At 39.6% G+C, this 25,509-nt stretch overlaps 2 protein-coding genes across 6 annotated transcripts; one reads left to right on the forward strand and one right to left on the reverse strand.

The window, feature by feature from the left end:
* Positions 1-1,199: 1,199 nt before the first annotated feature.
* Positions 1,200-17,643, reverse strand: anxa6 (annexin A6). 3 transcript variants are annotated; one of them, XM_031745176.2, is made up of 26 exons: positions 17,528-17,639; positions 13,082-13,273; positions 12,086-12,141; positions 10,204-10,288; positions 9,949-10,043; positions 8,733-8,846; positions 8,558-8,648; positions 8,404-8,483; positions 8,255-8,311; positions 7,200-7,293; positions 6,836-6,931; positions 6,698-6,756; positions 6,405-6,527; positions 6,255-6,313; positions 5,906-5,984; positions 5,219-5,300; positions 5,025-5,119; positions 4,789-4,902; positions 4,015-4,105; positions 3,846-3,925; positions 3,560-3,613; positions 3,368-3,461; positions 3,152-3,247; positions 2,962-3,020; positions 2,662-2,784; positions 1,200-1,641 (listed from the first exon to the last, which is right to left on the reverse strand). In XM_031745176.2, the coding sequence occupies exons 3-26, from the start codon at positions 12,086-12,088 to the stop codon at positions 1,582-1,584; spliced, it is 1,983 nt and encodes a 660-aa protein (XP_031601036.1). In that variant the 5' UTR covers positions 12,089-12,141; positions 13,082-13,273; positions 17,528-17,639; the 3' UTR covers positions 1,200-1,581. The 3 variants fall into 3 exon arrangements, 2 of the variants coding, with proteins under 2 accessions (XP_031601036.1, XP_031601035.1); XM_031745175.2 differs by having other exon boundaries at positions 2,647-2,784; XR_005614087.1 differs by lacking the exons at positions 1,200-1,641; positions 2,662-2,784; positions 2,962-3,020; ... (5 more) ...; positions 4,789-4,902; positions 5,906-5,984 and having other exon boundaries at positions 5,067-5,119; positions 17,528-17,643.
* LOC116324577 (cationic amino acid transporter 2-like) lies at positions 15,824-25,224 on the forward strand. 3 transcript variants are annotated; one of them, XM_039616493.1, is made up of 14 exons: positions 15,824-16,012; positions 17,010-17,112; positions 17,214-17,246; positions 17,599-17,972; positions 18,390-18,545; positions 18,624-18,783; positions 18,922-19,058; positions 20,949-21,171; positions 22,897-23,033; positions 23,576-23,678; positions 23,754-23,887; positions 24,027-24,193; positions 24,269-24,377; positions 24,467-25,224. In XM_039616493.1, exons 4-14 carry the CDS (start codon positions 17,603-17,605, stop codon positions 24,595-24,597), a joined length of 1,827 nt encoding a protein of 608 aa, XP_039472427.1. In that variant the 5' UTR covers positions 15,824-16,012; positions 17,010-17,112; positions 17,214-17,246; positions 17,599-17,602; the 3' UTR covers positions 24,598-25,224. The 3 variants fall into 3 exon arrangements, with proteins under 3 accessions (XP_039472427.1, XP_039472433.1, XP_031601101.1); XM_039616499.1 differs by having other exon boundaries at positions 17,045-17,112; XM_031745241.2 differs by having other exon boundaries at positions 15,824-17,112.
* The last annotated feature ends 285 nt before the right edge of the window (positions 25,225-25,509 follow it).

A 25,509-nucleotide genomic window follows, 5' to 3' on the forward strand; every position in this document is an offset into this window, starting at 1 on the left:
TGGCCTGCCTTTGCCAACACATGAATGGAAAGCTGTATACATTTAAATCATTTATGTGCAGCAGCTTGCAGTTTGCAGCACATGTACGTGCTTCATATAAGGATGCATGGCAAAAAACCTACAATACTGAATGATACAAAAGAGACTCTGGGCACATGATGTGACATGTATAACAGAGAAAAATGCATAGACAACCTATACTAGTGTGTATGCACAGTGTGGCAGGCCTACATGCAGAACAGTGCTTGGCTTGTTTGCATGAAGGAACCACAGTTATGAAAACTGTAACAACATGAAGTCAAAGGCTAAAGCAACATCTTCGACTCCCTCTGAGAACCGAGCACCTTTGAAATATGTAAACTTGAATCAATTTAATTTATGCAGTACGAGCTGATCATTGCTACTGCAAAAAAAAAAATCCCCCATTATCAAAAGGGAAATTCAAGAACAGTGTATGTATTGACATTAACAAAGTGTTATTGCAGTAATCTCTTAATCTCCTGTAATTATGATCAAATAGAGCAATTTCAAGTTGGGTGTGCCACTGAGAGCAGCGAGAGCTGCAGACTCTTATTTGTTGCCTTGGATTTGGCGTACTGCAGGGGATTTCCTCGCCACATACATCTCTTTTTTTCTTCTTTCCTCTTTTAACTCGCAGTGGCCCGACAACAGCTGCACTCACACATATGCAATGAGCTGAAACACTAACAAGAAAAAGACAGCTGTCTTGCACTTTTCCTCTGCATTAACAAGTGTACAAGTGCAACTGATACACGTGAAATGAAGCGTAAAGTGACGTGTTAATACGCGCAAATGTGGAAGAGCTAATATGAGCGTGTTAACTATCTATTAGCTGCTATTCAATATCTTAAATCTTTGCTTTGCATAAGCTGCTATTCTGGCATTGTCAGCCTTTATTTACACTAGTTCTCTTTTATGAGTAACAATAATATATGGGTATTTCTGCTAAGCAGAAGAGGTATTAAAATGGAAGGGGGGTTTCCTGATCTTAAATATTCTAGTTCCCATTTTGCTCACCTCTGTACTGTTGCCAGTATCAACATGGTTAATTATTAAAGTGCCTTGTCAAATACAGGAACCCACGTCATAAAAAAGGTACAGCAAGAGAATGTGTGGTCTGATGAGGCAAATGAAAAACTGTAATAACAACATGTAGGAAAAAACAGAAGAGACAACTGTTTTCAATTGTGTATTTTTTTTAATTCAGGTGTGTGTTACCTTCAAATCACAGTATTTGTTGGATGGCCTATAAATTAAAGGTTCTGCTTTAGTACCTACTTGTTAAATATACTACAGATGCGAACATGATCATCTTCATCGTGAGCGTATAACACTGTAAAAAAAAAAGAACCGTCTCATCCTGCTGGACAGGAAGCTGAGACATGAGAGCAAAAAACTGGCTTGCAAGGCTGCGAGGTCATAGGTCACTTGATTTGGCTGAAGAGTGGCAGCAGTTACACTGAGAAAAGATGCTGACGTGAACCATCACAGTTTCACTCTGTCAACAGTCTTGTGGTCACTAAAGTCTGTGAACTGAGCTGCAGCGGGGCTATAACTGCGTTAATCTTCCCCTCCGCAGAGAATCAGCAGGGTTTTGCGATAGTCTCCTGACGTGTCACCCTGTGCATGGTCAGAAAAACACAAATAGTGGAAAAATCATTTGGTCATGTTTTGGAAGGCAGTGCGTATTTCTGGCTCACACAATAGTTAAATGCAGAAGAGAAGCTGTGAAATCGGTCTATATCAACAAAGGAGTTAAAAGTGGAATTTCCCCTGTTTATCAGCTGACACTCATACAGTAGATAAAGATTTCTACTTTATAATCTCGATCAAGATTTCACATTTGTATGGCAAAAACGAAACTATGCAGGGCAACTGGTTAGCTTATATTAGTATACATTTTAGAAACAAGGGTAACACAACCTGGCATTTTCCAGAGGTAACAGAACCAATAAATCTCCTGCTGTTGGCTTTAAGAGGTGCTGGAAGGTGGATTAATAGCGTAGCATGGGATTTGAAGCTTTCCCCCAAACTCTCAGGGGAACATAAATAAGCATATTTCTCAAAACATGCACAGATTTAAAGTTTGAGAAACTGCTCAATTCGAAACCGCTTTTGTAAGTGAAACTAGCAAACTGAAAATGTACAATTAAATTGAATTAATTTAATAAGTGATCCATTCAGTTATTTATCTGCACAACTTATAAAAACAAGATAAAGCAATCCTTGCTGTTGCATAATGTGGAAATGTGTTTTCCAAACCAATCCAGGGCAGCTTGTTTTTATTGGTGTCACAGTGATTTCATCTGTAAGTTATTATAGAACTGCTTTTAGGAACTTCCTGTCTCTGCGGCTGTCAGCCAATCACAGAGCAGAGATAGAGGAAGCATGCAAGAGGGAAATTCCTAAACAGCTGTGTTGTGGCCACAGACCCATAGTCCACCGCAGAGAGCTATAGATTACCGTACCCCACCACCTTACCGCAGCAACAGAAAAAGGATGTGCACTGCATGCTCTGCACACAGCGGGACCAAGGCAATTAAACCAAAACTCCACAGACACACAAGTCACATGTGAACACAGCATGTCAAGCAGAGGTGTTAGCAGACAAAAACTCAGACTTACAATCATAGTTTCTACCTGGATGAATTCATGGAGGGAGTCATCGTGAGTTTCTTTGAACTCTTTTCGGATGTTGAAAAGGTCGATCTCGCTACGGGACACCATGATGCGGATCAGCGCTCTGTCGTCTGTACCAAGACCCTGCAGAGGAAATCAATAAATACTTTGTATATTCTGACTTAGACAACAGAGGACGCTGCACCAATAAAAGTGACCTAATCACATGTCACGGCTGACATCTAGTAACCAGATGACATGCTGCAGTATGTAGAATAACTGATCTAACCCTAACTCATCTAAAGCAGAATGAAGAGATACCTTCATGGCTTTGTACAAGCGATCTGCAAAATAAGAGGGCTGGTTCTTTACACTGCACACTGCAAAGACAAGAGAAACATGCAAAGGCTGAGAAGTTGTCACCCAGATTGGATTTCATCAACAGTATCATCCGCTGTGGCAAACTTTAAAGTAAAAGAGAATAAAGTCTGTAGTGAAAAATAGTTATTACCTATTGCATAAAAGGCATTTTTCACATCTCCAGACATTTCCTTCTTAATAATCTGTTCAATGTCCTTGTTACTGCATTTGACAAACTCCTGGAACACTGTGAACAGCAAAGAGCATGATAAGTTATTGTGACCTGAATCCACTGCATTTTGTTGGAGAAATTTAGTTGAACACTTGTAAAGATCATTGCAACCTACATATCTGTGATGACCTTTACCTTTCCTGAGATGAGGGAAGCTCCTGGTGCACAGGATGCTCATGAACTTCATCACCATGTCATCTGAGTCAGCATTGCATGCATCGGCAAGTTCCTGGTACGTTCGGGAAGAACAGTGGGAACACAAAACCTTTAGATCCATTCTTCTATTTCATATTTGAACACAGTAAAGAAAAGGATGCATTCGGTCACCTGAGCATCTGCATTAGCTCTTTCCACATCTGCAGGGCCCTCCTCTCTTGCACCCTGAACAGACAAGGAGGTTAAATGCAAATTAGTGCCGCTTAGCTCTGTAAGGCTAGTGGTTAACCAAAAACGTATATTTTTGTTTTGTAAGACACTATAAAAGACAGTTATGGAGGTGATTAAATAGATCTATGTGTAACAGAGAACACAAACCAGACTACCAGACTGCAACTGGTGAGTGGGCGTGGAAATTACACACAGTCTGAGTTCTCATGATGATGACAGACATTACCTGCACGAGAGAAACGAGGATCCGACAGAAATGGCCTGATGTGTCTGACTGAACGGCATCCTCCAGAGACTTTTTATAGGCTGCAAAGTATGATATATTACATGCCCTGACAAAGGTTTTTAGGACAAAGCAAGTGATTCTTTAAGCCTTATTCTGGTGCCAAACTTACCATCCTGATAGGCAGCATTCATGGCATGTATTTCCTGATTGCTCCTGGTAACCAGGATCTCAATGAGAGCGTGTTCATCAGTCCCAGCACCCTGTTGAAAAAAACCACACATAATCCTAGGGAAAAAAGCTAGTGTGAGCTTCATGTCTTGCTATTTTGGTGCCTTTTTTTTTTTTATAGAAATAGGCTTTCTAACTCTATACTGACTATTGTATGTGTGGGAACCAGGAAGGTAGTGCTTAGTGAAATATAAAAAGGTACAAGAGCCCATTTCAAAGTTCAGCTGCCTGTTTAACTCTAAATAACACACTGGACCTCCAAGCTCTTGTGAACATCCAAGACTTACTACTTATCCAAACCGGTTTCATCTGTTCAGTTCCCATGTTAGGTGATAATTTGACTGTTTGCCTTCAAATAACCAAATTATTATATTTCACTACTTGAAAATGCATAAAACGAGGACACAAACAATTATGAAACACCATCTGCACGCAACTGCTGTGTGCTGAGAGCAGAGGATGAGTCAGGTTTGCCACATAAGGAAATTCAGTCAGGTTGAAAAGTTATAAATACATTTTTATTTGACTATAAAATATCTTCTGTGTAATTTATCTCTGCCAAATATCATCCACCACATGTTTGGGAAACAGGTATCAGTAATATGGAGGGTTAAATGTGAGCCGTGTGCACTACACATAGAAATGTAACATATTAGCACTGGAGTCTCATTTAAGAGTGAAATCAGTGGGTGTTTTGGTTTAACTCCTACTTTACCTCCATTGCTTTTCTCATCATTTTGGCATCAAATTCAGCTGGTGTCAGCATGAGCCCAATTATCAGCCTCTCTAAGTTCTTTGACAATTCAGACTTCAGGTCCTTCATCAGATCCTGGAACGCCGAACACAGTGAGTTGTTAAAGCTGTCGTATCCAGTGGAGGACATATAATAATAAATGAATAAAGGTAATATTTTGTGATTTAGCCATATTTTCTATCATTCCTGTGTCTTACCCTTCCAAGTAGGGATTTGAAGGCCTGTCTGATCTCTTGCCTCTGGGCATTACTTCTCCGTGCAACAATATCAATGATTGCATCTTCATCTGTTCCTGTTATAAAGAAAAAGGAAATGCCATATGTAAAAAAAAAGAGTTTTGCAAAGTTGCAAGGATAGTGTCAGTGTGTTTTATATAGCAGGGTTCACATACCAAATCCCTTCATGGCTTTCCTCAGTGCTTGTGCATCAGCAGCAGGGTCGAAATTAGGCGCCGGGCGGACTGTAGGCCTCAGCTGAGGTAGTGCATGTTACAAAATTGAAAGACTGACAATTAGTATTTACTCACAGAGTGGCAAAGTTACTAATATCCTTTAATTAAATCCATATCTGTAAGCTTGAACTAAAAGCACAAAGAGGTCTGAACAACATGCAAAATAAATTATTTGTTATTCAAGATTTTTTTATTATCTGATAAAAAATTATGAAGCAACACATTTGGCTTTATGATAATAATCTCTTGACATTTGAGGGGGCGGGTGCCCTATTGAGTTTAGAATTCATGACACCACTAACAATGCAAAAGGTTGGTAGGATGAAAAACAGCTCAGTCTCAGGAAGCATTAGTGAGACAGCCTTTTGTTGTCAAAAATGCTGAGATCTTTTTGACATTTACTCTCCAAATGGGGGTTTGGGGAGTTCATTCTAACAGAAAACTGTTTGTATTTCAGCAAACAGCACTCTGATCACATCTAGACAAAGCCACCATTGTGTAGACATAACACTGTTAGCATATTGCCATAGCACATCATTACAGGGCCAGCAGGTAGTGGAGATGCAAGGCTCTGCTGAGGCAAACATGCAATCACACATCTAAGATGGGAGCAGACGGAGCCCAAACCTGCACTCTGGTCATGGCACTTAATTCCCACATCTTGTAGGCTATCTGAGCAGCTTCAGGGAAGAATTCTCCAGCTAAGCTGCAATGACCGGTTTGACAAAACATAGCACACTCAGCAAAGCCAGAACCTCAAGCAGTAAATAGTGGGAACATTTCTAGGAAGAAGACTAAAATACAGTCTCTGTACCGTAAGTTTGTTTAACTCAATTATGAGCTTCAACAAAGAGTTTCCATTAGCCTCAGCATTCATTAAGGTAATAAAGCTTTTATATAGTTCAAAGTAACAGTAGTAACGCCATAAAATGGTCCTCTAGCACCCCCTTCTGGATGCAGCATTCCTAAAACTTACTCATCATCCCCTCCACAGAGGTTGAGCAGAGTCTGCTTGTAATCCCCTGATGTATCATCCTGATTGACATACACACACACAAAGTCATATAAGTGCTCTACATTCACATACAGAGTGCATATAAAAACATGCTGTACCTCTCTTTCTCACCTTAATCATGTTATAAAGCGACTTCTCATATCTGAGGCGGAAACACTCTCGAATGTCCAACATGTCAATTTCAGAGCGAGAAATCATGATCCGGATCAGAGTGTTGTCAGCTGTACCGAGACCCTGGAGGGATTGAGGGACGATGCATTGTGGCAACAGTTAAGTAATCCTGAGCAATTTTAATTAATTTAACAATCTGTCACTAACAAGACCTAATTCATCATAACAGTACCAGTAAGGCCTTTCTGCCTACAAACACACTGGAAGCAAACTGAATGGCTACTTGTGCTTACCTTCATTGACTTGTAGAGGCGCTTGGCAAAGAACATGGGAACGCTCCTTATGCACTGGACTATGAGAAAAATGACCAAATTAGACACTGTGTTGTGTCACAATGTAAAGTACAATGGTGCATTCAGTGTATTTCCTACCAACGGCCAGCATCAGCCTCTCAAAGTCTCCAGACAGCTCGTTCTTAATGCTGTCTTCAATGCTCATCTCTGCAATCTTCTCATATTCATCAAAAACTAAACAAACAGTGGAAAATATTGTACAAAATTAGTAATCTCATCCTTTAGGGCCATTATTGTGTAAAATCTTGAGTTTGCCTTTGTGCTTTAATTCCCCCCAGATTTTACTAAAATGGTTGTCCTGGCATGTTAGCAAGTTTAGGTAACACACATAGTAGCAGGAGGCTGTTACTGAGGACCGCCAGCTTCTAAGTCACTTGAGGTCAGAGTGGGGATGACTGGAACGCCTCATAGTTGAGATATTTTCTCGGAGAACTGAGCTCACCCATTCGGAGGTGGGTCACGCTACGGTTTCCCAGGATCATGATAAATTTGGCCTCGTCCGTTCCCCACTGCTCCTCTCCAGCTGCATAGAGATCCTACAGAGAGTTTAGAAAACAGATAGGGTCCAGGGCAGAGTTATTATAATTTTGTATTTTGTAATTATATTTCATTTTTATATAGTTTTAACTTTTTTCTTTTAATTCAGTTTAGTTTCAGGTGGTTTCCAGAGTGAGTTTACTCGTTTCAGTTCAGTTTTTATTGTTTGAAAATCTTCAGTTTTAGTTTAGTTTCTGTTACTTTCAGTCTTAGTTTTAGTCTTTAGTAATTATTACTGTAAGCAGGGCAGATGTCAGAGGCAAGATTTAAGTAAATCAGTACAGGTATTACAACAGAAACACAGGACTTTCTGAGCAGCTAACGTACAGTCTTGTAGACATTAACATTTCTAGAAATACGTTCATGAAAGCCTCATAAGGCAAGTTTTGATGAAATTTTACCAAAATAACAAACACTAAAAATAATGATACCTATATCTTTATTTTATTTCAGTTAATTTTACAAAATCAGAAAATCATTTCAGTTCATTTTCTTCTGATGTCGATTTTTTAATTCTTATCTTAGTTAGTTAAAATGTTTTTTCACATCTACATTTATTTTTTAGTTGAGTTTTAGTTAACTATAACAACCTTGGTCCAAGGTTTATCTTAGTGTCACAGGAAGCTGTACTGACCTTAATAAGCCAAATACCCACTGCACTATCCTGGATGCCTAAAATTCTTGATTGACATGAGCTTTTATGTTTAGCCTTAATAAAAAAAAATGCATACACATTTGCTGAACTCTTGCTAAACTCATAGCTGCAGCGCTTCCACATGTCAGCACAATACTGATTTAAAGCAACAGAGGTCATTCAGCACTGCTACCAATATGATACTTTAAAAGGAAAGAAAAGGATGCTCTTACAACAGGACACTTCAAGTATTCTTCAAACAAAGGCTGTGTAAAGTCAAACAGCATATGCATGTTTAGCTTTTATGTTGGCTATAAAATGCTTACTTGGGCATCCTGCTGAACCAGGTCTGCATCCACTACTCCTGACTCATCTCTGGTCCCCTAGAAGTATTGAATCAAAACAACAGACTGCAGATTAGTCAGAGTTTAAAGGCACAGTGATCAAAGTGTGTTTGAGTTTCCTACTTAGTCACCTGAAGTAAAACAACCAGCATCTTCTTAAAGTGGCCTGAAGTGTCTGCGATTACATCCTCCTCCAGGTCTCTGCCATAGGCTGGGTACACAGATGACAGTTATAAATACTATCCGATGCGTAATTCAAGTGACATCTTAGATAAAACATCTTACCGTCCTTGTATGCTGCAACCATGTCATGTATTTGTTTGTTGTTCCTTGAAGCCAGTACTTCAATCAGGCATCTCTCATTTGTTCCAGCACCCTTAAAACAGAGTACGAAGGCGGATGTGAAAGAGTTTCTGCCTCATTTAATACGGAGTGAGAGCGAATCACATTTTTGGCTTACTTTGATTGCATCATGGATTTCTTTGGCATCGTGGTAGGCCGGGGTTCTCATCAGACTGACAATGAGGCGCTCAAATTTTCCCGTGAGCTCATATTTGAGATCATCAATCAGGTCCTGATGAAAGAGAATTTCAGTGATGCTGGACTCAAAATTGCTATCTTAAGCTTTTAAAGTGTCTAAGCAATGTCTGGAAATTACAGTTGTGCTCAGATGTTCACATATACTCATCATGGGCGTAAATGTCTGGTCATTTTGGGCTTTCAATAATTTCTTTGAGCTGTTATTTTCCCATGGTGAAATGACTATATGGCATACATCTTTAATGGCTTAAACAAAAACAAGAATTGGGTGCCTCGGCTTTACTCCTTCAAACATACCTCTTATCATTTTGGCCAGATAACTCAATCTTTGTCTCATCTAACCATAAAGATTTCTCGAGAAAGTATTTGACTTTTCTACGAGGGTATGCAAATTTCAGTCAAGCTTGAAGGTGCTGATTTTGGAGTAGATGCTCACTATCCTCTCGGTCTGTGGTGATTTCAAACTCTCTTCATTGGAGACAGTGATGCTGGTGTTCCAACAGTTTCCAGTTCATGGCAGGCTTGAGCCTCGGTGGTTCCTGGGTTCTGAGAATGGCAGATTTGGTCTACTCCCTTGACAAAAGGGTGACACATGTGAATAACTTTGCGCACAGTTGTTTGTAGTGATGATCCTGGAATCTGCAGCTGGTTAGAAATTGCTCCAGGAGACCTTTCTAACTTGCGTAAATCTACAATTGTCCTTCTTAGATCGTCACTGAGTTTCTTAGACTCTCGCATTGCTCTGATTATTGGTCAATATAATGACCGCTGTCAAATAAATCCTTTCTATGCTGTCAAGGAGAAACTACCAGTTGTAGTCAATCATGATGACTAATGAGAAGATAAGAGGCCTTGTAACATATTGCAGAACCTTCGGCACCACTTATTAAGGATTTGAGTAAATATTTGTATATATTTGAGTCTATGTATATATTTGACCCTGTGTGGATTAAAGACACTCCAAAATAAATTCAAAATTGTGCACCTAATTCTTATTCTAAACCCATTAAATATGTATGCTTTACATTTATTCCAACCTAATTGTTAAAATGAATCATTAGATCATTCAAATTAACACATGAATGCCAAGTAAACTTCTGACCACAGCTGTAGCATTTAAAAATGTATTTGTTTACCTGTCCAAAGTTGCTTTTGTAAGCTGCGATGACTTCTTGCCTTTGCGCATTGCTTCGAGAAGTTACCAGGTCCAAGATGGCCTCTTTGTCACTTCCTGAGAAACAGAAAAGAAACATTTTCAACAACGACCTAAAAACTCATCTTAGACAACATCGGGAAATTCGTCAAGTGATGATTCAGCTGACTAGTGGGGAGGACAAACGATGACCTTTACACCTCCGTGGCCAAGAATCACAGAGGAGCGGGGCACTCACCAATGCCTTTCATAGCATTGTAAAGGGCCTCGGCATCAGCGGTGGGGTCAAAATCGGAAGCGTCTGCTATTGTACCTCTGAACACCTGAAAGAGTGAACAGTTCAAGTCAATTTCAAACATGAAACATTTTCAGTTAAGATAAGAACAAATAACACAGACATGCAACTCTTTGACAAGTGACAAGAACATATGATGACAAGAACATATGATATCAGTCCTCTTTGCGCAAAGTACATCTGAAACAACATTTCTGTTGTTCGGTATGGTTAGGTCAAAGGAGTCTTTTAATAATTAACTGAATAAAAAATAAATACAGCAGTTACACTGGTCTGTGGTTACAGAGGTGAGGCCACCAGCTACCAGCCAAGAGCAACAACAAGGGTCTACAATTCCTGATACAACATAAATATACTACATTAGTAGTTTTGATTATTTGCTATATTAGCAACGTGATTCAGGAGACCTCGGATAAAGCGGATGAAGATGGATGGATTCAGGAGATTGGATTTTAAAACTGTTAAATGGACTGCTATGAAACTTGATACAAAGAGTCATGAATTCCAGTGACTTTGCTGCTTCATACAGTTTTCCTCTACTGCCATGTGTCATTAAAATATTGGGTTTTTAGTCCACATCCATGAAATTTGATACATTAATGTCCCCATCAGGATAAATTCCTCTCATTTTTGTCACTACATTTCTGTGCCAATTATTAACCAAATGCTAGCATGCTAACACAACCAAACGTGTGAGCATTCTTCATGTTACATGTCAACATACCAGTGTAGCTTTTCTGTAGAAAAAAGGAGACTAAAAAAGAAAAGCTAGTATGAGAGAAAACAATCTGACTTTTTTAGCCACAGCTTGCATTTTGCAGATGGCTTGAAACAGCAGTGGGCCTGGCTTTGCTATGACTTTGCATATGCTGCTCACCTCCAGACCAGACCAGTTGTAAAACCTTTTTTTAACCACACACTTTACTTTTTTGCGGTTAATAAATTTGCACTTTGTGTCCCATTCTCTAACAATGCATTATCTCAACCCACACCTCTTGCATGGTGAGAGTAGTGGAGTGGTGTAGCAGCAGTGACAGCAGCTGAGTATTTCCACCTGTCTCACCCCCAACAGATCAGAGTGTGTGTATGTTGCCTGCCTGTTTGTGCAGGGGCGGGAAAGTAGACAGGGTCGGGTTGCACACAGAACTTTTACACATCAGACTGTCTAACATACAATAGCTCAAAAAGGATGAAAAATATCAGCATTATGATCTCGTAATAATAAGATCTTCACAAAAACAGCCTATGTACTACTGAAAAATTAAACTGCAGCAGCTGCTCTCGAGGTTACTGCTGCATTGAGGCTGTCAGCCAAATTGTGCTCTCCGCCCAGCTACAGAAGCCACTGAATATGCTCTGCTTAACATCACTCCTCAGGACAGCTGTAAAGCTTCACCCACGTGGCAACAGGCCACAAACACAAGCCCCTAGCAACAGACTTTAACTAAACTAATCACGGTTCTTAAGAAGGGCGGTAAAGTGAATTTAATAACATTAAGTTGATTTCTATGCATCCCTCCCCCTATAAGTGCAGTTTGTTTCCACTGGTGCCCAAAATTTAAAAGAGGTAAGAGTTAGTTTGTGTTTAACATTAAATAATTTTACAAAGTCATTATGGAAAGATGCCTTCAGGTATATCGAGGTGCCGCAGGTAGCACTGACACTCTACACTGCTGTCTTTATGTTGCGCAGGGCTCACATGGTGGCAGATGGCAGCCTCACTCTATCCACAATTCATTCTGCTGCACTGATACAAGATCTGGTCTGCAGTTTGATTATAGCCAACATGATACAAGGCCAGATGACCAAGCTCTTGTCCACTTACCATGTCTATATTTGGTCTTGTATGTCAACACTGCTCAGGAATCAATAGTTTCAGGCCTAAAGGGAAAGACAGAAATGCTGAGGTACGGGTAGCCAGTAGCACTGGAAAACCTCCCTGCCCTGTGAAAGGTGACCTTCACCTCAGCTTTGGATGAAACTATGTTGCAAACAATGATGATCTCTATTTCCTGAGTAAATACAAAGAGGTACTGTTATTCAGTGTCCAGGCTGTTGGCTACCTAGAGCAATGAGCTAGAGCGCAGGAGCAAAAAGCAGACGGGGGCCTGCTTTCTATTAGACTCAACCTCATATTCACACAAAAATACATTTATGGATGCAATATGTTTTATTTAAACTTGCAGGAAAGCTGGAGTCACATTTTCCATGCAGCTATACTCTGACTATAATGCAGACATTCAGACAAGGTAAAGATGTTGAGGCGTCAGTACAGAGAAGCTACTTCGTCTAGACTCTAGACTGACGATACTCAATTTAGAATCACAACACAGAAGTAGGCTAGACTGAATTTACACACAAATATTTTTTAAGAAATGAAGAATTGATGCTAAATTGAGGGAGAAAGTGTACTCCACATGGTTTGAAATAGTGTACTGTTTGTTTAAGACTCCAGTAAGGCTTTCCCAAAAATAGCACGCGCAGTTTATCTTAATATCAGAAGACAGGTCTGGGGGACACGGCTTCTCTCTCTCTGTCTCTCTCTCTCTATATATATACACAGGGCCACACCCTTCTCTGCCCCCCTCACACACACACACACCGAAGGATATACTTTAAATGAGAGGCTTTAAATCTAACGGTATATAATTTTTCTGAATTAAAGTTTAATTTTAAACTTTCTGGAGTTGAATTTTTACAGCTGTTCCTTCTGCAGCCACGGGTGCCAGGGGCACATTTAAAAATGACGCCTCAGCAAACTTTTCTGTTAATTTCTGGCATAATATATGGAGCCGACAGCGAACGACAGAGAGCAGCTTACCTTCTCCGTGCAGGAAGTATCGGTGCAGAGTGACAGCGGCCCTTAAACTCGGTCTGTCTTTTCCCCCCGGTCGGATGAACTCAGGCCGGCCAGTTACTCGTCCTCAGTGACGTGGTGACTGCGGCGCTCTCTCGCGCGGCTTCTCTAAAGCGTGCGCGCATGTCTGCGCGTGAGAGAGAGAGAAAGTGCGCGCTTGAGAGAGAGAGAAAGAGAGAGCGGAGATTTGATATAAATGTGCTTAATGCAAGAAAATGCTTCAAACATGGGTGTAAATGTGACTGAGCTGCTTATTTCTATTATTTCCCCCACACCCTAATTTTGAAAAAAACAAAAAACAAATAAATTATATATATATATTAATAAACACCTTTCTTTCTTTTATATATTAAGCCAAGCATCCACGTCAACTTTCTGAACTTTGGCAAATGCGTACGAGTCTGAGTTTGAATTTTAACAGAGGGCAGCTTACTGACACTGATGTGAGAATTTGTTGTTCTATTTCTGTCCTGTCAGGAGACCTCCAGTAAGTGTGGAGGGGCGTGTGAGTGCGTGTGTGTGTGCAGTGGGAGGGGAGGGGGAGCATGACTGCGGTATGACAGTAAAACGACTGCCACATTCATTGCTCTATTCCTGGAATGCATGCATGCATGTTTAGCCCACAAATTTGCGTGTTGCATGTGTATTTCCTGTGATCTTTTATGTTGGGCTTTTTACTTCATTCATTCATGGTGATACTGGTGACGCCGCATGTGGAGAGAGGTGACGGAAGAGATGATGAGAAACTAGAGGTGACTTACAGGAAGCGCTGCCGCTGACAGGCAGACCAGTGCTCCACTTCGCAAAAGCAAAAAAAAAAGGCATGACTCAGTATTTCATTAGGTGAAGAAAAATGTGATAAAAGTTTACACCTGGTCTATGTGCTTGATAAATGATCTTATTTACTGTGTTCAGATGCAATTCACACATCATATGCCCAGTGAGGCACAGAAGACAGGGAGATAAGATTAACATGCAAACCCTGTTTGCTCTCTTCAAAGGTTGGCGAGGGAGCAGAGATAAGCACGCTATGTCTAAGGGAGGGAAAGACAGGTAAATGATGGGGAGGTGGTTATCAACATCTGTAGTGATGTTTCAGCAACATTTTAGATTAGACCAATTAGATAATTGTGTAAATGTTGATCAACCCTTTAAAAGGAAAAAATGTCCTGTTTTGGAGGCCCTGTATGTTTTACATTTGAATTTTGTACTCTTTGTTACTTTAAGAATATGTTTTGGTCTGTGCCTCTGGTACTATGAACTTTAAAGTGGATGTATTGGGCAAAAACCTATAGCGTCAGAGGCTTTAGCTTTGATCTGTGAATGAAATGAGTCCGCTGATATGTTTTTCTTTGTTCTTTTGGTTTCCTCTCCTTTAGTGTACCCTTTTCATCTTCACCCTCAACCAGTGTTGAAAGAATGGGGTGTCCATATGGTGGAAACACCGAAGGAGCAGTGAGGAAATGTCTTTTGTTGCATAGTGACCTCTTGTGGTTTGAAGATGCACTGCATACCCAACATAATTTCATTCTGGCTGAGATGGGAAATATATATTAATGCATATTCATTTTATTTATTGTTGTAATGAAAACAAATTCAATGTCAAACTATGTAAACTGTGTAAACTGTATTCATTAGATATGTAATAATTAATGAACATTTCATCTATGATGAGTCTATGATTGTCATGGTTCTGGATCTTTAACTCTGAATTTTGAGGTCTTTTGGGGCTTTTAATGCTTCCTTATTAAGTCTTCTCTTGGTTCTTAGGTTGGTTATTGTTATATTTGATTTCAATATTCTCTTGTATTTTGAGCCTCAGCTGTTTTTTAGTTTACTTCCCTGTCTTGTTGTCTTTGACTAATATCAGCTGTTTTCTTTTCCCCAGATGTTTCCACTCTTTTTACAGCCAAAAAAACAAACCAAAATAAAAAACATACAAACTTCTCTTTCTCTTTCTCTTTCTCTTTCTGTTTTTTGTTTTGTTTTGTTTTTTTTGCATGGAACATTAAATTTTTGTTAAAAAAAATTTAACAAAGCATCTAAGCTATTATACGCACTTTCAGCACCATATCTTTATTCTTGTACTCCCTTTAAGCTTTAAAGGAGTCCCTTAGTCGTCAGTTCATCCTCTGTCTGAATCAAGCTCCTTATAGTTTAAGGCCAACTTTCCTTTAAGTTTTTAAAGCAGCTCTAGTCTGATTGGCTGTCCTTTGCAAACAAATGGCTTGAACAGTGGGTGGGTGGAGTTTCTGTGCTCACAGCAAGAGTTGCGTGCTCTTGACTGATGTCATACAAATCCCGAAACAGAAAAACAGATGGAAATAAAGCATGAGGAGCAGTCACAGTGATTACATCCACATCCACAGATTATTATTCAAAGCCATGATTATTAGAAGTAGCCACATCTGTACCGCTATATTTAGATGGCAGAAAATAAAGAAAGTTATAGAGGCATCTGGTAAAACATTTTGTAGCCACTACAGTTATAAATGAGTAATTATATTTTTTTTGACATATTTCCAAACGTCAGTAATCCTCAGTAATAGTTATTTCTGATCAAATCTGTGCACTTTATACATACAGTTGTAAATCTGAAACGCAACAACAAATGAATGGGTACAAAAGCATTTTTCACATTCTGAACAGGATTTTCTATTCACAGTTCTCACCCTGTGCCTTCATTGCAATAATGAGCACATTATGATCCACACTGGTCGGGAGTAAGAAAGGCTACTTTGTAAATAATTCCACTGAGTGGGAGGGTCATGCAGGCCGGTCTTGTATATATCGCTGTAAAAGTCATGCCTCTTTCATCCAAGTCAGCATCACGGATATTTTCGTTCCACTCCGCTTTTGAAGTCACCAGTAACTCCTCGTGGGACTGAACGCAAGGTAATGAACTTGTGTGTCTGCTGCATAAAAATATGATGTCAGTTTCAAATCCCTGACCTCCTCTTTAATCAGAATCTGTGCATTTTAATGACTGTGCTTCTTTAAATGCACAGTAGGCAGCCGAAAAACAACATTATGAACATTAACTGCTTAACTGCAACGATAATGGGACATCTGGCTAAACAAACCACATTTTTTTAGTTAAGCATTACCCTCAATATGCTATCTCAGCAAGTGAGATCCGCCGATACGAATGCTTAAGTTTAGTCAAAAGTACTTTGACCGCACAGGCTTCCTCCCCACTCACCTCCTGCCTGTTGAGGTAGATGCCACAAGGGATTAGGAGAGCTCAAATCCCCTGATTGGAGATGAGAAGGTAAATGCTGCCTCTCAAAGTGTGCAGCCTCCTTCCCGAATAAGTCATAAAAGCTGCTTTGTCCTCCCCCATGTCATGAACTCACCGGGCCATTAGAGCGGCAGGCTCACACCTTTATGTTGAGATGGAGATACAGCTGCTTCACAGCAAGCAGACAAACTCTACAACATAGCTGTAGTAATAAGACCACAGGCTTGTTTTTAAGCAGCACAAGAATGTAAGCACCCTTTGAGAAGATACAGTTATTGTTTTGTTCATATATCCCGGATACCGAGCACTAAAAAAGTATTTCTTGGTGTTCCTTTTGCTTAGATATGCTTTACAGGTTTCTTTTAGTGAAGAGCAAACTTATAGACAAATTATCTTGATAATATGATCGCAAGACAAGAAATAAAAAATAGAAATCTGTAGAAAACCCTCAAAGATTAGAAGAGATGTATCCAATTTTTGACTGTATATTAAAGTAAATATAGGAAAACGCTATCACATCTTTGTTTTCTCACTGTGCCTTAACTTTCATTTGATTTAATTTGATTTTAACAGTAGTTGATTAAAGGCAGGCCTGAAAGGCACTGCTGCTGTGAGAACACATCTAACACATAAAGCTTTTGGACTCTTCAGAAATATTCAAAGAAGTAATTGTGTGGTGAATTAAGGCTTAAAGTGCAATCCTGAAGCCGGGGCGTGGATTTCTGCGCTGGGGGTGGCATTCTGGAAATCTCAGGTATCAGCATTATCATATCAGCAGAATGATAAAGAGGTACATTTATAAAGGGATAATGTAACCGAGCCGAATGACACATCCTATTCCTTCTCTCTTCTTAGCACATCTACGAGGTACAAGATCACACCAAAGAGGTAAGTGAATGTGTTCTTCTTAGTCTCACTTCTGTCAAGTGTTAGCAGAGCACGTCAGCTGTCATGTGATAATGATTAAGCTTTAATAAAACAGATTTTCTTAAGTCTTAACAGTTTGCATGTGTTTTTCAGTGCCTCAGTTTTAATTACAGTAGCATTCTGTTCTCTTTCTACACAAATGAAAACACTAAGAGACTTTGAAAATCGTGTTTCTCAGAAGAAAGAATCTTCTGACGGAGGCTGACCTGACAATTATTCACTCACTGAAAATCACCCCTCACCTTTTGTCCCACTAGCTCGCTCCTTAAGTCTCTCTTATTCACTCATCTTCCATCCTGATCCAAACCCACAGAAGTATGTCGTGCAGCATAGTGAAGTCCTTTCTGGTGAGCCTATCCCGGAGGAAGCCCCTCGAGCCCGACGGGGAAGAGTCCACCTTCAATCGATGCCTGACCACTCTGGACTTGGTGGCCCTCGGTGTGGGCAGCACCCTGGGGGCTGGTGTCTATGTCCTCTCTGGAGAGGTGGCCAGAGAAACAGCGGGACCCAGCATCATCATCTCCTTCTTCATCGCTGCCCTGGCCTCTATATTTGCTGGGCTATGCTACGCAGAGTTTGGTGCCCGGGTTCCTAAAACAGGCTCAGCATACCTTTACAGCTATGTGACGGTGGGAGAGCTCCTTGCTTTTATCTCTGGCTGGAATCTGCTGCTCTCCTACGTCATAGGTGAGTATGTGCAAATTGTAACGTCTATTATTCAATGATATTTTCTTCCTTTATTGATGATTTAGTGATCTTTAGTGACCTAACATAATGTTTTCACCACACACTGATGCTCATAAATGTTTAACCACCATTAAGAGACTATTTAACACTGTGACCTTTCAACCAGTGGAACAGCGAATTCTTAACTGCTATTTTTCCACCTCACTGCGTCATATATCTTGCTACATTAATTTTAACAATAGCACATACCAGGATCATTGCTTTGCAACAATCCCAATAATAACTCCATAAACCAGGACTGTGGTTCAAACCCTGAGTTATAAAGAGGGTAGGAAGTTTCTTTTGTTTATGGCTGCAGGTAAATTACGGCTGATTAATTAGTTTATTACATTAACTATCGATTCACTATCTGCTCAGGGACATCGACTGTTGCACTGGCATGGAGTGGAACATTTGATGAACTCATTGGGGGAGTCATATCAAAATACTTTGCAGAAAATGCTGCTATGGGCCTGCCTGGCTTAGCACCTTACCCTGATGTCTTTGCAGCAGCTCTGATCGTGCTCTTGTCAGGTAAAATAGTAAAACTGTTGTTAAATGGTGACCACAAAAGAGGATGCGATCGCTGAATTAACCACATTTTCCACGAAGGTCTCCTGTCTTTTGGAGTGAAAGAGTCAACGATGATCAACAAGATCTTCACAGCGATCAACATCCTGGTGCTGCTGTTTGTGACCATTTCTGGATTCATCAAGGGGGACATCTCCAACTGGAAAATCAGCAAAGAGGATTTGCTAAACACCACTGCCATGTAAATAAATGCAAAAAGACACACTCAAAGCCAGAGAGTCAAAGTGTGTGGAAAGTCATGACCTATATAATTACAGCGTTACTGTTCTCCTGTATGAGCTGTAAATAACCACAAGGTAATGGTCTGTACCTGCTGCAGAAACGCAACTGACATCGCTAATGCAACAAGCGAGTTTGGAGTGGGTGGATTTTTCCCTTATGGCTTTGGTGGAACCGTGGCTGGAGCTGCAACATGCTTCTATGCTTTTGTTGGATTTGACTGCATTGCTACAACAGGTAAGAAGACAATTTGCCAGTTTAGTTTAGTTCAAGATTCTTTCAGCTGTTTCCAGACTGGGGATCTTTTATCACACTATGTATCCACTCTAATATAATATAATATAATATAATATAATATAATATAATATAATATAATATATCCATCCCTCCATTCGCTTCCGCTCATCCTTTTCAGGGTCGCGGGGGGCGCTGGAGCCTATCCCAGCTGTCATAGGGCGAGAGGCGGGGTACACCCTGGACAGGTCGCCAGTCTGTCGCAGGGCCAACACACAGGGACAGACAACCATTCACACTCACATTCACTGGCACATTCACACCTAGTGGCAATTTAGATTATCCAATTAACCTATCCGGAAGCCGGAGTACCCGGAGGGAACCCACGCAAACACAGGGAGAGCATGCAAACTCCACACAGAAAGACCCCGGCCTGATGGTGGAATTGAACTCAGGACCTTCTTGCTGTGCGGCAACAGTGCTAACCACCGTGCCACCGTGCTGCCCTAATATAATATAATATAACATAACATAACATAACATAACATAACATAACATAACATAACATAACATAACATAACATAACATAACATAACATAACATAACATAACATAACATAACATCAAGGACGAAGATAATCAGAAGAGAATGAGTGGTTGGAAAAATATTGCGATTGTGGTAATGGATGAAATAGTACTTTATTTCCAGAGAGGAGTAAATGATAATTATAACGATAACTATTACCTCTACACTCATTAATAAAGCACACTGAAAATATTACCTCCTTTGATTTAATAGCGCAGCTGATCTTTTTTTTTTTTAAAGAAGACATAAAAATTTACTTGGTTAAACTTCATCCACTTTTTTATTTTAAATTTTCAAAACTTGTAAATTTTCACCATAGATTCTTTACATTTTTACAGTTTTTTATTAGTGGTGCTGGGAAAGGGTTAGAAAAATCATTACAGTATCCTATTATGTCACAATATGTTGTGTGGCAAAATATTGCAGGGACAACACTCTGGGAATAATACGAACAACAGGGCTCGACGCACATGATAAAGAGCCAGTCTTCCTGTAAATAATCACGGTTGGACTTGGACTGACTGTAATCACTCAGAGAGATTTACAAATTTACAAATAACTTACATCTGATTTATAAATGCAGACAGATTGCCAGCATGTTGCCATCAGTCAGATGTCAATGAGAAAAACTCGAGGGAACTGGACTCAGCTGGCTGCGGCTGGTTGCATTCCTATAGAACAGGAAGTGCATATTAATAGTTAGATTTGAAATTTTGTCTGTGTTATCAGAGACAGATTACATGTAAGTTCCAAACTGACCTCATATAATTGCAGTGAGATAGCAGATTGACTCCGTCTTAACGCAACATTTATGGCAGGTTTTAGTGAGTGTGTTGTTATATTTCACAATTTTATTTTGTAGCAAAAAACAAATAACTGAAGTGGGTTTTTGTTTTATACCTTGTGAAGCACTTTGTGATCTTTTATCTAGAAATGTGCTATATAAATAAAATTTTACTTACTTACTTACTTACTTACAACTTTATCTTATTGGATAAAACAGATTGACAAAGTTTAACTTTGAGGACATAATTTGCAGTTGAAAAGTTGATAAGTTGATAAATCACCATATATATTATTGGGATACTGAGCGTGTCACACAGCTTGTTATAAATCGCAGTGATATCATATCGTGAACGAAGAATCGTGATAACATCATATCGTGAAGAAGTATCGTGATGATATCATATCATGAGGTGTTTGCTGATTCGCACCACTGTTTTTTATGATTTTTCTGTAACAATGACACCCCTGCAGGAGATTTATCTTGTAAGGGGGTCACTGACTTCTTGGTTTCCTTTCTTTTAGGAGAGGAGGTGAAGAACCCCAAGAAGTCTGTCCCTATTAGCATTGTGGCCTCATTGCTTATATGTTTCCTGGCCTACTTTGCTGTGTCTGCTGCTCTCACCCTCATGATGCCCTACTACCTGCTAAGTAAAACAAGCCCACTGCCACTGGCCTTTGACTACGTTGGATGGGGTCCTGCCAAATATGCTGTGGCTGTGGGTTCACTGTGTGCCCTGTCAACTAGGTATGACAGTATGGCTTGTGCATGCATGGATCAAGTGATGTTTAAAGTTCAAATTCTTAGTCTGCAGTAGCACAGTCCCCAAGTGTTCATATGCCTGACTTTCTGCTAGCTTTGAACAGAGGTGTGGACTCGAGTCACATGACTTGGACTCGAGTCAGACTCGAGTCATTAATTTTATGACTTTAGACTTGACTTGAAAAAATGTTCTAAGACTTGTGACTTGACTTGGACTTTTACACCAATGACCTGGGACTTGAATTGGACTTGAACCGGTTTACTTGAAAAGACTTGATATTTCACCTCAAATCTAAAATTTAACATGCATATTATATAGAAAGTGTGCACCATTAATTCAATTCATTCATTCATTTATTCAAACCACACTCCGAACGTATGTGTGCGTGAGCTGTAACACAGCCAATCAAATTAACCAGATTTTTTTCCAAAAAAAAAAAAAAAAAGCTCAAAAATGCTGCGAGTAGTTCTTTTTTTTCAGGTACATAAACTATGAAGTAGTCAACAAAAAACTGAAATGCAATATGCAAAACATGCAAGAAGAGAATCACAGACAGAGATGGAACAACTTCCAACTTTGTCCGACAGTTGAAGTTGCATAAAGAATGGTGGTGCTTCTCTTTTGCTACGATGAGATAGCTGACTTCATCTAACTAGCAAATGTTGTCCAGGCTACGTTGGTGATACTGTTTTTTTTAATGTGTATGATATTTTTGTCATGCGATTTTAAAGCCGGTCCTACAAGCGCATCCAAGAATAACATGCAGCTTATCTCAGAACTGTCAGTGAAAATTATTCTTGGAGCTAAGTTTAATTGAGCTGCATTTTATAGAGGTGCAATTTCACAATTTGTGTATATTTTCTAAGTTCAGTATTTCATCATGTGTTGAGAAAAACAGATTTAAAAATTACATGGTCTAATATTTACATTTAGCATATAACTGCAACATTCTTCTTTTTTTTTTTTTCAAGACTCGAAAGGACTTGAAATTCAAAGTTTCAGACTTGTGACTTTACTCGGACTTTTACACCAGTGACTTGAGACTCGACTCTGACTTGCGTGACATTACTTGAGACTTGACTTGTGACTTAACGATAAAGACTTGAGACTTACTTGAGATTTGCAAAACAATGACTTGGTCCCACCTCTGGCTTTGAATATTTGATTCTGATTGAGTCAGCTTGAATAAATGAACTGTGAAAGTGTGTCAGGGACCTAGCTGAAAGTCAGAAAGACAAAAGTGCAAAAAAATGTATCTTATTTAGAGAAAATAGAAAAATTATAATGGATGTTCAAAAGTCCAAAATGTTATTAAGAAATCTAGAAAAGTAGCTACTAAACAGTAGCTAACTCAAAAAGTTCATTCAAGAAGAAAAACTGAACGTTAACTTAAAATAACTCAGCTAAGTAACAATTAACAGACAAGGTGTGGAGGACGTGCCAGGTTCCAGAGGCTGTGGATCAGGGGTGTCAAACTCCAGGCCTCGAGGGCCGGTGTCCTGCAGGTTTTGGATCTCACCCTGGGTCAACACACCTGAATCAAATGATTAGTTCAGACTTCAGTCATCATAACAGAATAAGCTGTTAAAAAAATTAGCTGTTAAGTTAGAGTGACTTTTTGACACTGATTTGTGAAATGACAATTTTAGATAACAGATTAAGCACATGATGCATTTATTATGCATTCATTTTGTTGTTTGTCTTTCCAGTCTGCTGGGTTCCATGTTCCCGATGCCTCGAGTACTTTTTGCCATGGCGAGAGACGGGCTGCTTTTCAAACCGTTGTCCAAAGTCACCTCCAGAGGCAGTCCAGCAATAGCTACCATATCATCTGGCATTGTGGCAGGTACAGGTGCACACTTTATAAACAAAAGTACTGTAAATATAATAGAAGTAATAAACCTAAAACAAAAATAGTACACATAATAAAATACTTTTGAATATGTCCAGTATTCACTCTTATTTTAATGATGCTTACATCTGCTTTTGGTTCATACATTACATACATTTTCATTGTCATTGCAATAGGCGTATGAAATCCAGCCATGCAGTCTGCCTGTACAATCACGTGTGAACATTGCTCTAAAGAGCTTACTGAACTTAAGTGGTATGCAGTGGTACTGTAATAGGATACCACCATAGAAAAAGTAACAAACACTGATGACTCCTACCTCTTCTGGCATTAACATCAGCACAAAAACTGTGTCCCAGGAGCTTCATGGTGCAGGTTTCCATAGCTGAGCAGCTCCCGTAGGTGTCATGTGTTTATGATTCTTTACTTTTCCCACAGATTAAACCAGCCTCTAATGGTGTTCTACATGATCCACAGATGTTGAAGTTTATGGGCTAGAAATAACATTTAATTCCATTTTTTCTCCCTGTCTTTAGCCATCATGGCTCTACTGTTTGACCTGAATGCCTTGGTGGAACTGATGTCCATTGGTACTCTGTTTGCTTACACACTCGTGGCAGTATGCATCCTGATACTGAGGTACATTTATCACACCCTGCAGCTATGTATTCACTGAGCTGTGCAAATCGACTGATTTTTTTCTTGTCATTGTAGGTACCAGGTGGGTTCATCTGAAGACACGGACCTTAAGATCACAGAACCACAAAAAAGGTTTAGCTTCTTCAAACCTCCAAAAACACCCAACTCTTCCACGGCACGAACAGTCACACTCTTGACCGTATTCTCTGGTAAGTAAGGAAAACATCACTGAGACATCTTTACTGATGCTTCTGTAGCACTGAAGTTCTTTTCTTGACCAGGGACAGGTTCATGACGGGCTTTCTCGCCTCTGATCTTTCTTCCTCGTCTTTTACTTTCCCTCTGCAGTTCTGTGCATTCTTGCACTGTGCATTACTCTGAGCCAAGGCATGGAAGCTCTTGCCAACACTCAAGCATGGAGCATCGTGCTTGTCTGTATCTTTGGAGTGCTCCTGCTGGTCAACTTGTTCCTCATCTGGAGACACCCAGAGAATCCCACAAAGGCGTCATTCATGGTAAGAATTGATTCAAGCAATTTCTTGTAATCACCAACTAGGAATCTCACATCTCTACATTTTCTCTTTCTTCAGGTACCCTTAATCCCTCTTCTGCCTTTACTGAGTACTTTAATCAATGTCTATCTGATGGTGCAGTTAGGCGGTCAAACATGGATACGATATGCTGTCTGGATGCTAATAGGTATGATGGCTAAATTTTCGTCTGAGAGGTTTAAAGGGGTTTTATCTAGCTGGGTGACCCTCACTCTTCTCTTTTCTCCTCTTCTGCAGGGTTACTTATCTATTTTATCTACGGAATGCGTAACAGCGTCCAGAGGAAGCGACTCATGACCAACCACGCAGAGATCGAAACAGTCAGCGGCAAAACAGACAAGGATAGCATTAAAGAAGAGAAATTCTGAGCTCAAGCGGGGTGAAGACAGATAAACTGAGATGTTACAGTGAGCGACTTGCTTTAACTTATAACCACTGCTTGAGATGCACTGGTGCTGCTGCTTTTCTGCAGACTTCAACCTACGACAGCACCGAAGCAAATGGCCAGATAACTTAACTTGATGGTTTATTACATCCTAACACACTCTGTTTGTTATCTAAACGGTCCAAAATGAAACACTCCCTAAGATATATTTGGACCTTGAATATCTTCACTTATCACTGATTTTCACATTGTTGTTAACGATATTTATCTGTATATCTTGTCGTATTAGTGAGCCTGTTCCAAAGAAAAAATATTCTGTAGATTATTTGCTTTTTATAATTCTGAAATAACAGGTTTACACTTTTCTTATCAAGTGCAAAATGTAAATTATTTTTATTTCAGTTTTATATTATTTTAATTTTATTTTAATATATTTTTTTAAATGTGCAGAATTCGCCTGAAGACGTTATATTTTACAGAGCTGATACAGAAAACCTTTTATGGGATTTTATCTTCCATGTGTAAATATGGAAACTGCATGTGATTGTTAACTAAACGACTGCCACTGTACACTTGAATTAAAAATTAAATGATTCGCTTTTGTAAAACACTTAAATCTGGACTTACGTTGTTGCAGCCTGTGTCGATAAAGACGTAAAAATAAAGGACTACTATAAGTTCACTCCCACTGCAGACGTGTGCAAAGAAGCAGATATGGCTCACTATTTAGAGTCGACTGAGAACAAAAGGACCTTTGAAAAGAAGCTTATCTGTGTCATGTTCAAAATCACGGCTTAGCTGGCCACTCACAAGGAAAGGTTTACATTGTTTCCACTGCATTCGACATCTCAAAAATGTACTTCAAGCAATGTGTGAATATTTTAAGTGCAAATCT

Source organism: Oreochromis aureus, linkage group 2 (genome assembly GCF_013358895.1).
Source record: "Oreochromis aureus strain Israel breed Guangdong linkage group 2, ZZ_aureus, whole genome shotgun sequence".
Lineage (NCBI taxonomy): Eukaryota > Metazoa > Chordata > Actinopteri > Cichliformes > Cichlidae > Oreochromis > Oreochromis aureus.

Coding starts and splice junctions, on each gene's coding strand:
- LOC116324577 (XM_031745241.2), top strand. CDS start 17,603: ATGTCGTGCAGCATAGTGAAGTCCTTTCTGGTGAGCCTATCCCGGAGG. Junction 18,546..18,623: donor TCTGATCGTGCTCTTGTCAG/GTAAAATAGTAA, acceptor TTTTCCACGAAG/GTCTCCTGTCTTTTGGAGTG. Junction 23,034..23,575: donor ATCATCTGGCATTGTGGCAG/GTACAGGTGCAC, acceptor CCCTGTCTTTAG/CCATCATGGCTCTACTGTTT.
- anxa6 (XM_031745175.2), bottom strand. Junction 5,301..5,905: donor GTGCCATGACCAGAGTGCAG/GTTTGGGCTCCG, acceptor GCACTACCTCAG/CTGAGGCCTACAGTCCGCCC. Junction 3,462..3,559: donor GAGCTAATGCAGATGCTCAG/GTGACCGAATGC, acceptor CGAACGTACCAG/GAACTTGCCGATGCATGCAA.